Source organism: Sturnira hondurensis, unplaced genomic scaffold, assembly GCF_014824575.4.
Source record: "Sturnira hondurensis isolate 20B ecotype Veracruz unplaced genomic scaffold, ASM1482457v3 Scaffold0004068, whole genome shotgun sequence".
Classification (NCBI taxonomy): domain Eukaryota; kingdom Metazoa; phylum Chordata; class Mammalia; order Chiroptera; family Phyllostomidae; genus Sturnira; species Sturnira hondurensis.
In genome coordinates, this window is record NW_028076699.1 from 2,898,461 (window position 1) to 2,912,175 (window position 13,715).

At 46.0% G+C, this 13,715-nt stretch overlaps 1 protein-coding gene across 1 annotated transcript in view; it reads left to right on the forward strand.

Moving 5' to 3' along the window:
* PLPP3 (phospholipid phosphatase 3) overlaps positions 1-13,715 on the forward strand; it is a 79,017-nt gene that overhangs the window by 43,009 nt on the left and 22,293 nt on the right. Inside the window, exons 3-4 of the mRNA XM_037043172.1 lie at positions 9,689-9,969; positions 10,599-10,656. Of these exons, the coding sequence (XP_036899067.1) occupies positions 9,689-9,969; positions 10,599-10,656 (339 nt within the window). The remainder of the gene's footprint in view (positions 1-9,688; positions 9,970-10,598; positions 10,657-13,715) is intronic.

A 13,715-nucleotide genomic window follows, 5' to 3' on the forward strand; every position in this document is an offset into this window, starting at 1 on the left:
TTGACTGATTGGGTGCCCCTGCTTCAGTTCGAGTGTCCCCATAACAAAGGAATGGACTGGTGGTGGTGGAGATTCTCAGAAGTTATAGAGAAAACAGACACTCTTCTGAGGCAGGAGATGGGGAAAAATCTAGTCACGTTGACCTCTTTTTCAGATGTACCTCGGGTTCTGGACTTAGCATAATAGGAATTCCTTCCAAATCCACAAAGCCATGGATTCTATCCCTGCCTTATAAAGGCTTAATGACTCTAGCAGCAGCGAGATTAGGAGCAAATAGTAAAATATCATCTCCTATCTCCCCTCCTCTCATGTTGCCTGGTGCTGTGTTGCGAAGAGTATTCCGGGCAACGATTTTAATATGGAAAAAATGCTCAGTATTCTTTTTAAATAAACACGGGATCAGTGATTGCCTTGGTCAAGCCCTGGAAGGGGTTTATATAGATTCTTAATATCTAGGAGTTGACGCAAGGGTGAATCCCCTTCTATCTCCAGGCATAAACAGGCTGCTTTTCCTCTTTAACCCCATTGGAACTTGTACTCTGTAATAATATTCTAACTGGAGGAAAAGCTCAGATTCTGACATCACCTAACTTAGGTCTGTATCCCAACTTCTGTGCTTGTGTATTCTGTACTTGTCCTTCGAACTCGGGCAAAGCCGTGGACTCCTTAGAAAAGAGCTATGCCTTCCTTTTCTGTAAGCTCTTGACGGTAATTCATCCACTCCATGGGCTTGTTGTGGGGTTTGGATCCAGTGACATGATGTGTGTCGTCAGTGAGAATCATTCTTTTCATTTCTTCAGTGTCGTGCAGTGTGCAAAGTGGCCTTTATGTGCACATCCCCTCACAGCACCTGGCAAGTCATCTTGGGAAGTTGATTCTTACAGCTTAGGTAACTGGGTCTCAAGGATAGTAAGTGACTTTCCCATAACTAATTAGTGGCAGGGTCAGAACAAGAGTCCTCTGAATCTGCCAAGGCTTTAAAAAAACAAAGCAAATGAAACAAACAAAACAAACAAAACAAAACAAAGAACAATACCAGGACTGCCTTCTGAAGCCTCCCTACCTTCCACAATTATTTGGTGAACACCCACGGTCTAGCAGGTGCTGGGGACGCAGCGGTGAACCTTATCCCAACTAGCTGCATGTTTTCTCTCATCACTGAACTGCTAGAAGCTGCAAATAGCACCTTCAATACACACTGCCTTGCACTGTGATTTGTGTCACGGCTTGTCTCCCCAGCTAGATAATAGGTTCCTGGAAGGCACAGACCAGGCCTTTTCCTCTTGCATATGGTAGGTACTAAATAAACAGCAGATAGTTCCTTCTTCAGCTGCCTCTTCCCCCACCTTCCGAAAGTCCCCAAGTCCCCTGGGCCCAGCCCCGTCTTTGCAGTGACAGTGCTGAAGTGTCATGTCTACTTATTTGTCTGTTTCCTGCCTACCCTGTTTGCAGCATCAGGCTATGGACCAGTCTGATTTGATTATTTACTTCTACTACAAGGCACAGATTTTGGTGCTCAATATATGTTTATAGAAATCACAGGAGGCCATACATTTTCAGCAGAAAATCAAAAAGTATTGGGTTAAAAGTTGTCACAGGATATCTTTTGCAGAGCAGAGAAAAGCGTCCTATTTGCCTCCCTAAAATCTTTATGGTCCGTGATGAACATGGAACATGCTCTGTACCACACGGAAATTTCTTGCTGGAGAGACATGAAGAAGAGCTTAATACCTCTAAGACTTGTTTGTTCAGGATCAGGCTTCAGTTTGCCTACATCTGGACTTCATTACTTCCTCCCCACCCCCATCTCCCTTTATCTGAGAAAGCACCGCCAAGAAAACAAGGTTCCCCAAGATTGCCTCCTCATTAAAGGTTAGTCAAGTTTTCAGCTCTGAAAAAAGTGAAGTCGTGCTGGCCCAGCAGTGCCTTAGTGGGGGACCCTGTCCCCCAGTTTACAATCCACTACATCTGTGCAATTACCAAGACCACCAACAGAGAGTGGTCACATTAATCCTTCAACTGTGTCATCCCCTGATCACAGGGCTACGGAGTTCTTCTGAGGCCCTCTTATCCCCGGAGGGGTGGTGGGAGGGGGCATCTATTTGCAATTTAACAAAACACAGGCATGGAGATCAGGATTCACTGTAATCTGCTTCCCCGATACCCCACTCACGGCTGGGGAAGAAGGAAGAGCTGCTGCAGTTCTTCCTTTGTTAGGTAGAGCCCTGAAGGGTTAACGACTATTTGAAAACTGTGTCTAATGTGAAGTTGACAGTTTTCTTATTTTAAGCGATAATGCTCAAAGAGTCTCAGAAATCTGTTTCTGGGAGTCTGGGTGTATTACTGGACGAGGTGGAGACCTGGATAACATTTGCGAGCTATCTAATGGGCCAAAAACTAAGATGCCTTATCTTAAATCCTCTTCAACAGCTGCAGGAGATAGGTGTTGTTTACCCCATTTACAATGGGGGGAGGAAGGGACTGAGGCTTATGAGGGTGACGTGACCAGGGTGAGGTTACTCTGCTTACCAAATGGGGGAGCAGGGATTAAAACCCAGGTCTGTCTGGCTTCAAAGCCCAGCTCTCGAACTGACACTTTTTGAAGGCCCACTCAGTGCTACATGCTACTCCGAGTGCTCTTTATTTAGTGAGCTATTGAGGCTTTTAGATCTTGGGCTTGGAGAGCTCATGTATGGAGGACGACAAAACATCGAGGTCACTGGCAGGGGGCTGCCTAAGATCGATGGTGTGCACTAGTGTTTTGTATGAAGTGGTTTGTGCAGAAGGTGATAACCTGCTAAAGGAGATGCCTAGTGAAAGACCTCTCCTGTAACAAGCAAGGGGTGTGGTAGGTAGCTTGGCCAAAATGCTAATGTATAAGACACAGACTGGCCCTCAGAGCTCATGGTCTAAGAGGGAAGCAGGACAAGTATGAGACTGACTGTACAGTGAGACCCTCAAGAAGACTAAAGAATTGGTCAGAGAAGATGAGAGTAAGGGCAGTGAAGGGTGGTGGGCCCCAGAGAGGGGAGCACTGCAAACACAAAACAGGCCAAATGCTGTTAACGGTCTGAGAGATGCATACAGTGCTACAAGTGTTCAGAAGACGACCCCTGAAGGTTATTGTCATCACCATTCTTTGAGCACTTCACCCATTTAATTATCACAATAGCTCTTGAGCTGTTGGTGCCACAACTTCCCGCTCTTTACACATAAGGAAACTGAGAGCTCAGTTGTGCAAGACCCTGACGTAAAAGAGCCAAAACTCCGATCTGGTACACTTGTCGGCACTTGAGATCTACTTTGAAGGATGGTTGGGACTTTCATCAGAGATCCTGACATTCCAGGCAGAGGAGGTTTCTTCAAGGATAGTAGAGATTGAACAATAGAGCTGCTTGGCCGGAGAAATGGAGAATAAGGGAGTAGACAGAGATAAGATTACAGCAAGATTGTGAAATTCCTTGAATGCTGTGGAGTCATTCCTGGCATTAATAGGCTAGAGATTGATGGAAGTATTTGACGCTAGTTTGGTCGATTTTGATGAGACCTGAACCACAGTGGGAAGCAAGGGGGAGAAAGAAAAAGGTGGTATGTGAGAGGCCTTGCCGAAGCTGGACGAGCAGTGCTGGAGGCTGGTGGGATGAGGGAGATGGAGGAGTCCACGATTTCATGCCTTTGAAGTTGTGTGTTTTGTAGCACCTTGACCAGGAATGGAAGAAAGGAAAGTGAGGTTTGGGACAGAAGCTGGAATGAGTGGAATGGTTAGGGTGCAGTGCTAATAACATTGATTTGATAAGCCGTTGGGAGATTCGATTGAGGATTGCAATAGAGCTGATAGGGGTAAGATGTAAACTGAAACTAGAGAGGGAGGCAGAGGGAAAGGAGAGGAGAGGAGAGAGAGAGGGAGAGCGCCCCTTGTGGGGGTCATCTTCACAAAAGTGTAATGGAACGGATTGCAGCAGCTGAGACCACAGCTGACAGCAAGAAGTACGACTTTAGGGAAGACCCACATTTATCTGGTAGAACCCAGCAGAGGAGCCACTGGAAGAAGGAGAAAAGGTACTTGACAAATGGGAAGAAAAGCACTGTGGTGCTATCTTAAGGAAACAGGAAATTCAATGTCAAAAAGGAGTAAAAGAGGGGCAGTAGGCAATTCTGGAAAAGAACAGCCAGGAGGCTCTCCCGTGGATCGGCAGAACTAGTCAAATAGGAGACCGTGGCTTTGAGTCCTGGAGTTTTGAGAAAAGAATGGGGCTTCATGACTAGTGGGCACAGGATGGTCGCTGATGATTTCAACCGTGGATAGCTTCTGTGGCCTCTGCCTGGCCTCTTTGTTGTCCATATTCTAGTTATTGGAGTTTTGACTTACCCATAGGGCCAGCCCACTGGTGGCTTTGGACAGATCCGTGTCCTCGTTGCCTGCACAGTCGGTGAAGTGCTGATCTGCCAAAGAGGTTGAGGACAACCGAGGGACAGAAGAATCAAAAATGAAATTTTTCATCCATTATTTGTAGTCACAGACATACTGCATTTTCTTGCAGTCGATGGAGCATTGAGCTTCAGAGAAAATACAGCTACACTTCTGTCTTCATCCTTAGAAGCAGGGCCCAGATACATCACGTTCCTTTCCCTTGGGACTGAGAAATAGTGAGAGAAGATACTTGTTGAAGGAATCTCTTCTGGATTGAAAGAGGTTCATGAATCTGCACCGCTGAGGTGGGAAAGCACAGCTCGGTGCTCTGTGGTTGGCAGGGACAAGGGTGTCCGAATGCCTGAGGATTACGTGGCCTTACCAGGTGCAACGTCCATCTCACCGGAGATGTAGCCCCTGCTGCCTGCTGGGACTTGAAGCCTTCAGACAGAACGAGGAGATCTCGCTGCAGCAACAGCCCTGCCGTGGCCTGATTTCTGATTGAGAGCGATTCACTGACCTCTTTGCCCTTCACCATCCTCATGTTTAAACTGTCCACAGTAACTTAGTAATTCACAGGCTGGTGTGAGAAACAAGTAACAGTAGATGTGAATTATTGTTCAAGCAGATCAGAATATAGGGAAGTCGGTCCTTCGAACTCTGTCGGGGAAGATGAATTCTGCCTCTCTTTAGAGAGCTCATTGAAACACTGGACAAAAATCTTTTTTTGAGATAATTTAAATAGAATGGAGTGTTAAAAAAATAACACAATGCAGTATGCCCTTTCTGCCTTGGGTTAGACTTCCCTTCCACTTTGTTCCCTTGAAAAAGTCATCTTAGATAAAATGGTCAAAGCCCATGCCATCCACACTCATGCTTTCTGGTTCTACCCTAGAGGGGTGTTACTTGTAAACTTTAGAACGAAATGTTCTCTTCCAAGGAGCTCTTGGAATTATCTTGGAAAAGATATCCTCTGCAAGTATTTGTTCATTTTTTCTTTCCCCTTTTCCAATGGAAGAAGGAAATTAACTTTTGGAGGGCTCCTCTGCTGGGTACCGGGCATCTGACCTTTCACCCTTTTGAGTCCCCTTGGCGATCCTGCCAGGTAGATGTTATTAATCTTCTTTCACAGACAAGGAGACCTAAACCCAGAGCAGTGAGGTCCCTTGCCTAAGGTAAGAGATGGGATTCAGACCAAGGTTTTGCTGGTTTCCCAAAGTGAGTGCTTCTTTCACCACCCTGTGCTCTCCCCTATCCAAAAAGCCTGTCCTAACGTTTCTCCATGTTTCCTCTCCAGAACAGTTCAATGCTTGTGCATAGGTGGGTAGCTGAGCTCTTTTTCACCGGAAAAGACAGAAAGAGGGGCTCTCTTTACAGTTGGAAACAACCTCCCCCCAAACTGCAGCCACTCGCAGGCATGGACTGATCCCTTTCTGTCCCCTCGTAGCTTAATTGCAATGCTTTCCCAGTTTATTAGTTTCCAGATTCTGTGCCAAGGGCTTTAAGAGGCAGGTAGGGGAGAGTTCTCTCCTAGCCTGGCAGCCTTCCATGCCCCCCCCCCCCCCCGCCCCAGATCTGTTGCTTGCTGTTTCAGAAAGGGATCAACATTGAAGGCATTTTTCTCAGCAGTGAAATTTACATATCACAACCTTGCTGACTGAGGCAGAAATGAGGGCTCTTGGGGGCAAGAGGCTTGGGGAGGGCGGCGGGGGGGACAGAGCTTTTGTATGGGAGTGGCGTGGAGAGAAGAGCTTATTTCATTACGCAGGAATAAAAACACTGTGAGTAATGAATAAAGTCCGAAAGCAGTAAATCTGGGACTCCAGAGTTAGGTGTGTAACGTGTCAGAAAACAATTTAAGCCTTCGCCTCTTCTGCAGAGGTGAGGTATGCGGGCTGTCATTCACAGCCCGGATTTCATTAAATGGTCTTTTAAGGGTTAGGATTACAAGAAGCCAAGTCCGGCTGGTTCATAATGATGATTTATGACTGTGTTGTCGACTCCCCGACCCTTCTGTACAGGGGGATAGAGAAAATACATAATTTGTTGCTCATTAACTCCAGGATCTGTCAGGGCTGGCCCAGAAGCCATGTGGTCCTGGAGTCATGTGTCTGCTAAATGGCTTCAGCCTGGCCTGGTCCTTGGAAATACACCATTGTTATACTGCAGTGGAACTGTTCTCAATAACAATAGCAATAATGAAATGATCTCAGTTGTAGACTGCCATGGATCTTGGAACTTGAGAGTCAGAATATCTGGGCTTTTTTACTCTTAATCCTACAGATGAATGAGTGTCTCACAGAGACTCAATATTACCATCTGTAAAATGGATATGCCTTCTCCACGGAGGGGCAGATTAAATGAAACTGTGAAGTGCAAAAGAAATGAGAATGACTGCTGCTATGATTAACACAGTTGTTAGGAGTTTGAGGGATCGTGAAATATTCTCTTTCTGCCCCCAGGATCAGAGAAAGCATTATTTTATTTTATTTTTATGGAGAAAACATTTTAGTTGGCAGTTTTCTGTTTGCAAGACTGGGGCATGGAAAACTGAAGTTTTCTGATGAAGGGATGTTAGAACCCAGAGGAATTTCGAGTTGCGGTCAAACCCCTTCTCTCTAAGCTGACTGAAGCAGAAGGGTGACTCACCTGTGGTTCATGAGGCAATCATGGAAGAGATGCTTATTTGCCGTGGAAACCCACGTGTTCCTTCTCAGCATCAAACAGGAAACCACGCTCAGGCCGAGTCTATTGAGAAGCAGTTTCCTAATCGGTGACAGTGGTCTGGTTCAAGGACCTCAGGAGCAATCCAAGGGCAGGGGTTGTGCGTGGGGTCTGGGTTCCACTCCTCACCAGTAGTCATCTCCGAGGAAGTGCTTTGCTTTCTTACTGCTTGTTACTGTTGCTGGGTTGGGAGGCTGGTGGGGGAGGTGACACGGGAGGGTTGAGAATAAATGTCATTGCAATTATCAGGGGATAAATCATGGAGTCTAGCACGCTCATGTTGCAAATGGAGAGCCTAACTTATTCCAAATTCACTCAGTGAGTGGGACTTGAACCCTGGCTCCTTGACTCCTAGTTTGGTGTCCTTCCCCCTGCGACTGAAGTCACACGAGCATGACATAAATGAAGAAGAATAAGAAAGAGAGCACGTAGTGGCAGTACTAACCATCTGGAACGTGTTAGCCCGTAAGGTTACATAGGGTAAAAGTGTAAACAGGTTCAAAAGGGGAATTAGACCATGAATGGTAGGAAAGAATGCTGGGTGGGGACTCAGAGCACCTGGGTCTAATCTGTAGATGTGAGTTAACTTGGACTCGGTTTTTTCTGTAAATAATGGACCCTTTCATTTCTGACTTGCTATGCTTCTCAGATTTTAATCTTTGCAACGTGTTATCAAAGGACTCTTGGTAATGTTGAGAGGATATTTCCAATTTTGCAATAAGGCAGTTGTGAGGACTACTGTCCTGCTTCCTTTCGTTCATTCGGCTGACAGTCTCGGAGCGCCTCTGCAGGGTCAGGTATCTGTCCTGCTCACCCAGGGGGTGGCCAAGCCTGGATGCTAGGCAGAACTGGTCTTTTATGGTCTCCCTCTAATGTAGGACCACAGTCAGTGTGATTTGGGAAACCAAAGTGTAGCACTTAGAACTAGCAGGCACTTTTAAGCTCAGAATCACTGCATGAATTTTAGCAGTGGAAGTAGCTGTTCTCACTATTGCACCTGTTGGCCCTGGGCCCAGCTGGCTCGCCCCTCCTTGCATGGCCATCCTATCCCCAGACTTTGGCACCCTCGAAGACTTGGATCAGACCCCATGCCTTGATGCCTTCCCTCACTGTGAAAAAAATAACAGGAGACTTTGGGAAGGAGTGCCCCCATATATCCGTCTACTGCTTCCCTTGTGGTTGTATATATGCTCTCTGCTCTCTGAAAGGGCAAGTATGGCTCATCTGCCCCGTGAGGGAGTGTGAAAGGGTCTTTATGATGAGTGATGACTTGAACATCACTCTCCCCAGGCTGTGGTTGCCACAAGGAAGTGGCCAGGGCTGTGCTGGGGAGTTAAGACAAAGGCAGCAGACTGTGTGGTTTGGTGCATCACCAAAGCAGAATTGGTCGTCTCTTGCCTAGGCAGCATAGGGAATCAGCTGGCCCCACATTCTTAATATAAAACCAGGCAGCTTCAGTTGAAGTGCTTCCTGTCTCTGAGCCTCAGCTCTATCTGTCATGGTGGTTGTGAGGATTTCACAAAATAAAGTATATGAAAGCAACATCCGGTATGAATCAGTAATCAGTGGCTCAGTGGTTCTGTTTTGTTTGTTTGTTTGTTCTTTGAAAAGTGATAAATGTCCCCTGAGCATCGAGGAGGAGGCATTGTGGGATGGAGGGAGGGTATGAAAATCAAGACTCACTTGCTGCCCTCCAGGATCGAAGGGACAATGCAGGCAGATGAGGAAATTCACAAACATTGCAGGGCATTGCAGTAAAAGTTCCCTGCTTTGTCAGCCAGCGTTCATTTCATTATACTGTACTTCTAAAAAGGGAAGTGGAAGAATAACTTCCTATGACCCAGTTCATTTATTACATTTAAGCCCACAACTCTGCAAAGGTGTGAAGTTGTGGGCTTAAGTGTAATGGTTGTGGGCTTCTCCTTTCGTGGAGAAGGAAGCTGAAACGTGGAAAGGTTAGGTTATCGCTGAAGGACACCAGGTAGGTGGCAGAGTCTGGGTTCAAACGCAGGACTTGGTCTTGGGGCATTCACTCTGGACTATAGAACCCCCCACCGTGGCTTAATGGTGGCACAAGGCTGGGGCCCTTTGTAGAGTTAGATTGTTGTTGGTGACCCTTTACCCTAAAGCCCAGAATCCTCACATTTGCTCTGATCCTCTGACACCCTGACCACCCTTCACTGTCTTTGAGTCTTCATCTAACTGTATTTTATACAGCTAAGTTCTTATTTATCTTTTTCTTCTCTCTCTCTATATGTATATATATACACACACACAATATATATTTAATTGTATGTTTTTCTTATTATAAAAGTACTGTATGGCTATGTAGGACTCTCTTGGAAAAGGGAAGTGATGATTCTATTAGCACTTTGAGCTTTCCTCCTGTCCATATTTATATCTTTACGTGTCTTAAGTAGGAAATTGTGTTTTCCTAGATTATAACTTGCCGTTAATACTGAACCTTCTCTTACGTTAGCAAGTGTCCTTTATAGCATCAGTTTTGGTGCTGCACCTCGGAACTGCCTAATTCCCCCGTTGGTTTCCTTTTAGATCATCACAGGGGAGTTCTACCGGATCTATTACCTGAAGGAGAAGTCCCGGCCAGCGATTCAGAATCCCTACGTGGCAGCCCTCTACAAGCAAGTGGGCTGCTTCCTCTTTGGCTGTGCCATTAGCCAGTCCTTCACAGACATTGCCAAAGTCTCCATAGGACGCCTGCGTCCTCATTTCCTGAGTGTCTGCAGCCCGGATTTCAGCCTCATCAACTGCTCTGAGGGCTATGTTCAAAACTACAAGTGCAGAGGCGATGACAGCAAAGTCCAGGAAGCCAGGTGAGACACCATCTCTCACGGCTGTGGGCACTCCTTTGCCACAGGCAGTCCAGTGAGCATGTTCTGAGCACCTCCTAGGGGCCAGGCTCAGTGCTGGGCTCTGGGTTTGATGGTCAGGTATGGCAGAGTTCTTGTTCTTGAGGAAATCACAGTCAGATGATTGGGTTAAGTAAATAAATAAACAGTCATTACACAGCATTTGTAAGTTCATGCATTCATTCATTTATTTATTCATGCCTTCATGGGTACCTGGGAGATTTCAGGCAATTTGTACCAAGCTCCACAAAAGACATACAAACGAACAAGATAGTGCTGCTCTCAAGGTCACAGTCTAGGGAGGGAAGACAGGCANTCTTGAGGAAATCACAGTCAGATGATTGGGTTAAGTATGTAAATAAACAGTCATTACACAGCATTTGTAAGTTCATGCATTCATTCATTTATTTATTCATGCCTTCATGGGTACCTGGGAGATTTCAGGCAATTTGTACCAAGCTCCACAAAAGACATACAAACGAACAAGATAGTGCTGCTCTCAAGGTCATAGTCTAGGGAGGGAAGACAGGCAGACAAACATGGATCAGGAATGTGCATATGGCCCCGTTCATGGCCCTCTCTTGCTCTTGCAGGAAGTCCTTCTTCTCTGGCCACGCCTCCTTCTCCATGTATACTATGCTGTATTTGGTGGTAAGTACCTGCCCCTTGATTCCAATGTCTAGCATCTAGCCCCACCTTAAATCCCTTCTGTACATAAAACCCTCAGATTGGTTAGGGATAGATTTACTGTGAAATCCTTGGGAAAAAAGACATTAGCTAGAAAAATGAAGTTCTATTCTGAGCTCAGCCACTGCCTTAGCAGAAGTTGTTTTACTTGCTAGGATTTTTTCATTTTTCAAATAAAAATAACATATACTGTAGCTGCTTGATAAGTATTGTGTACCCATTTTGAAATTATAAAGTGATAAAAACCCTTGCATAACATTTTGTGGTAGTAGGTACTGTTTTTCTGAAAATCCATGAACTCAGTTGATTGTTATAAGAAACTTATGTCATATGTAATATTGTTTCTGTTGTGGGAAAGGATTACCAGTTAAGAATCAGAGACTTCAAATGAATTGCCAACATTTACAGACACTACAACTGTCACTCAAATCCAAGCCTCCTGGCCACATTCCTTGTAGTATTTACACTACAGAGGAGGACCTTGGACCCTGCTGATCCTCCTCTGTATTCTTCCGATGGAAGGGCTTGAAAACCCATCACCCAACTACGTGGAGTGATTTCTACATGGAGTGATTTTGCAAAATACTTGTGCATACATGAGCACCTATGACCTCATAATAACACAGCGAAGTACAAACTCCTTATCCCATTGCTCGGATCCAGAGACACTAAGTGGCATGTCGGAAGTCCTTCAGCTGGTTCTGGAGCCGTGGTGTGAATCCCATGCTGCCCCTCCCACAGGCATCTGCTGTGACTCCCCGGAGACGCGGGGGCAGTGCCTGTGAAGGCCCTGCTCCCCTCCAGCTGCTGCACAGACGGTGGCTGGTCTGTTCCTCTTGGTCAGTTAACTGGGGTCCCCCTGCCTTTCCCCGCCCCCTGAGTGAGGCCCAGGTGCCAGGGCACTTCCTGCTTCTGGCAGCTTGGATGGCGCTCAGAGTGAGAAGTCCCTGAGAAGTCAGACGTAGCTCAGAGGAGCAGAAGCTGTTTTGATTTTGACTTACTTGTTTGGGGAAAAAAAACCAACATCATTTGGAATTGGAGAAAATGTCAGGTGTTCTGTTCTGTTTTGTTTTTCCCCAATCCTTTCCCAGGTTGGAGGGCTCCGGATACAGAGCGAAAAGGTGGGCCCCCATTTATGGAAACATTGAATGTGGATTTTATTTATTTGCGACTAGAACTTTCCTCCATTCTTCATTTTCGTCGTTTTTGCTCTCGGAAAGGATAATTTAGCAAAGATATTTAGTTTCCTGTTCCATTTTTATATTTTACCCTAGGCTGGAAGTAATTTTACAAATGTAGTTTCACTGTTTTGTAAAGGTGCTTAAAGGAGTAGACATGTGTTTGTTTTTTACACATTTGTTCATTTTCTTCCAAGAGAAAAACACTGAATCATTTTGAAACCAACACTGTACTCTGTGCTCCGCCTCTGTGAGAGGTGCCAATGCTGGCGGGTCCCTGGTGCCTGTGTGCCAGGCACTGTGTGGAGCTCCCACTGTGATAGTCAATTCTCCCAGTAACCCAGTGGAATGCATTGTGATTACCCTGCTTTCAGTTTAAAAGAAGCCAACCAACTTTGAGAAGTTAAGCAGTAAAAGTTCTGCATCTAGCAACAGGCACAAAGGGTCCTTGAAGTCCAGTCCTTATGATCCTGGCATCGTTTTATGGTCTTCCCGTTGTATTGCACCACAAAACAAAACAAAACAAAACAAACCTCTGCAGGCCAGACTTAAAGAATATAAGCCCCTGACGCCAAATTTAGTTTCACGTGAAGGCAACCTGCCTCACTTCGGATTGGCTGTAATGCGTGAGATGCTCCCCTCACCGCCCCACCCTCCCACTCCTCAGTCACCTCCTTACCAGCTGTGATTGCAGCAAGTCTCTGAAATGTGTGTGTGTGTGTGGGGGGGGGAGGAGTAGATTTTGACTGAATGTTTATTTGCATCTCTCTGCAGGAGGAAAAGTTGTAGTGCCTTTATATTTCTGGAAGGAAGGAAAAGATGGATGGTGGAGGGAGGAAGAATGGGAGAGGGGAAGGGAGCGAGAGCGGGGAAACGAAGAGCCTCCTTAATCCTTCATCTCCTAAGCATATTATTACACACACTCACACTCTTGCAAACACCGCACACTGTCAGGAACCCTTGTGAACATACACACATGCAACCTTCACAACTTGTATATGACACCCACATATACAACATATAAACACAAGCTCCATTTTCAGATCGAAGGTTATCTTGCCCTTAAACAATTCCTGAAGCTAAGAGCCAAAAAGTAGGGACCATGCCCTTTGCCAGGATTGTTTTTAGGTGATATTACGCAGAAATCTCAGCCCTTTGAATGCCCAGTTTGCAAAACTTTCTAAAGCAAGTTTGCAAAACACCATTGCCGTCCATCAGGGCCAGGGGCCAGTGGGAAACCCTGCCATCAGTCAGTCAGAGAAGTCTTTAGATCCCCGCCCCCCCCGCACTGCTTTCACGTTGGGCTTCAGGAAGTGCTGCCACTGGGCGCTTTCCTTAGCACCGCCTGTGATGCCCAGCTTCCCTTGAAGAGCGTCACATTTGAACCAGCTGGCTGTAGCATTAACAGCTATTGCCTTCAGAGTCAGGCAGACTTGGATGCTTTTGGCCATGGCAGTGACCGGCTATGGAACCGTGAGTGGGTTACTTGGCTTTCAAGTCTCAGTGTACTCACCTATGAAGTGGAGACCATCATTTCTGTTTTCCATGGTTATTGCCACTTTTCTTCTGGAGATTTTCCCCTTCTGTCAAATGGAAGAGTGGAATTAGATAGTGTCTATTTCTATCTAAATCTCAATGGGTCTCTTTGAAAGCAGTTTGAACTACCTATTGACAGGAAGCCGCCAGGGAAAACTGAGGCCCACATCACCTCAGTGCAGTTCAAAGAGAGTTGCCTGTTGGAGGTGCAGCCATCCCCATGCCAGGCCTTGGAACCAGCTGCCATCTAGAGTCTCCCGTGGCTCTGAAGGGCATGCCATATTGGGTTTCGACTTGTAAAATGGTTGT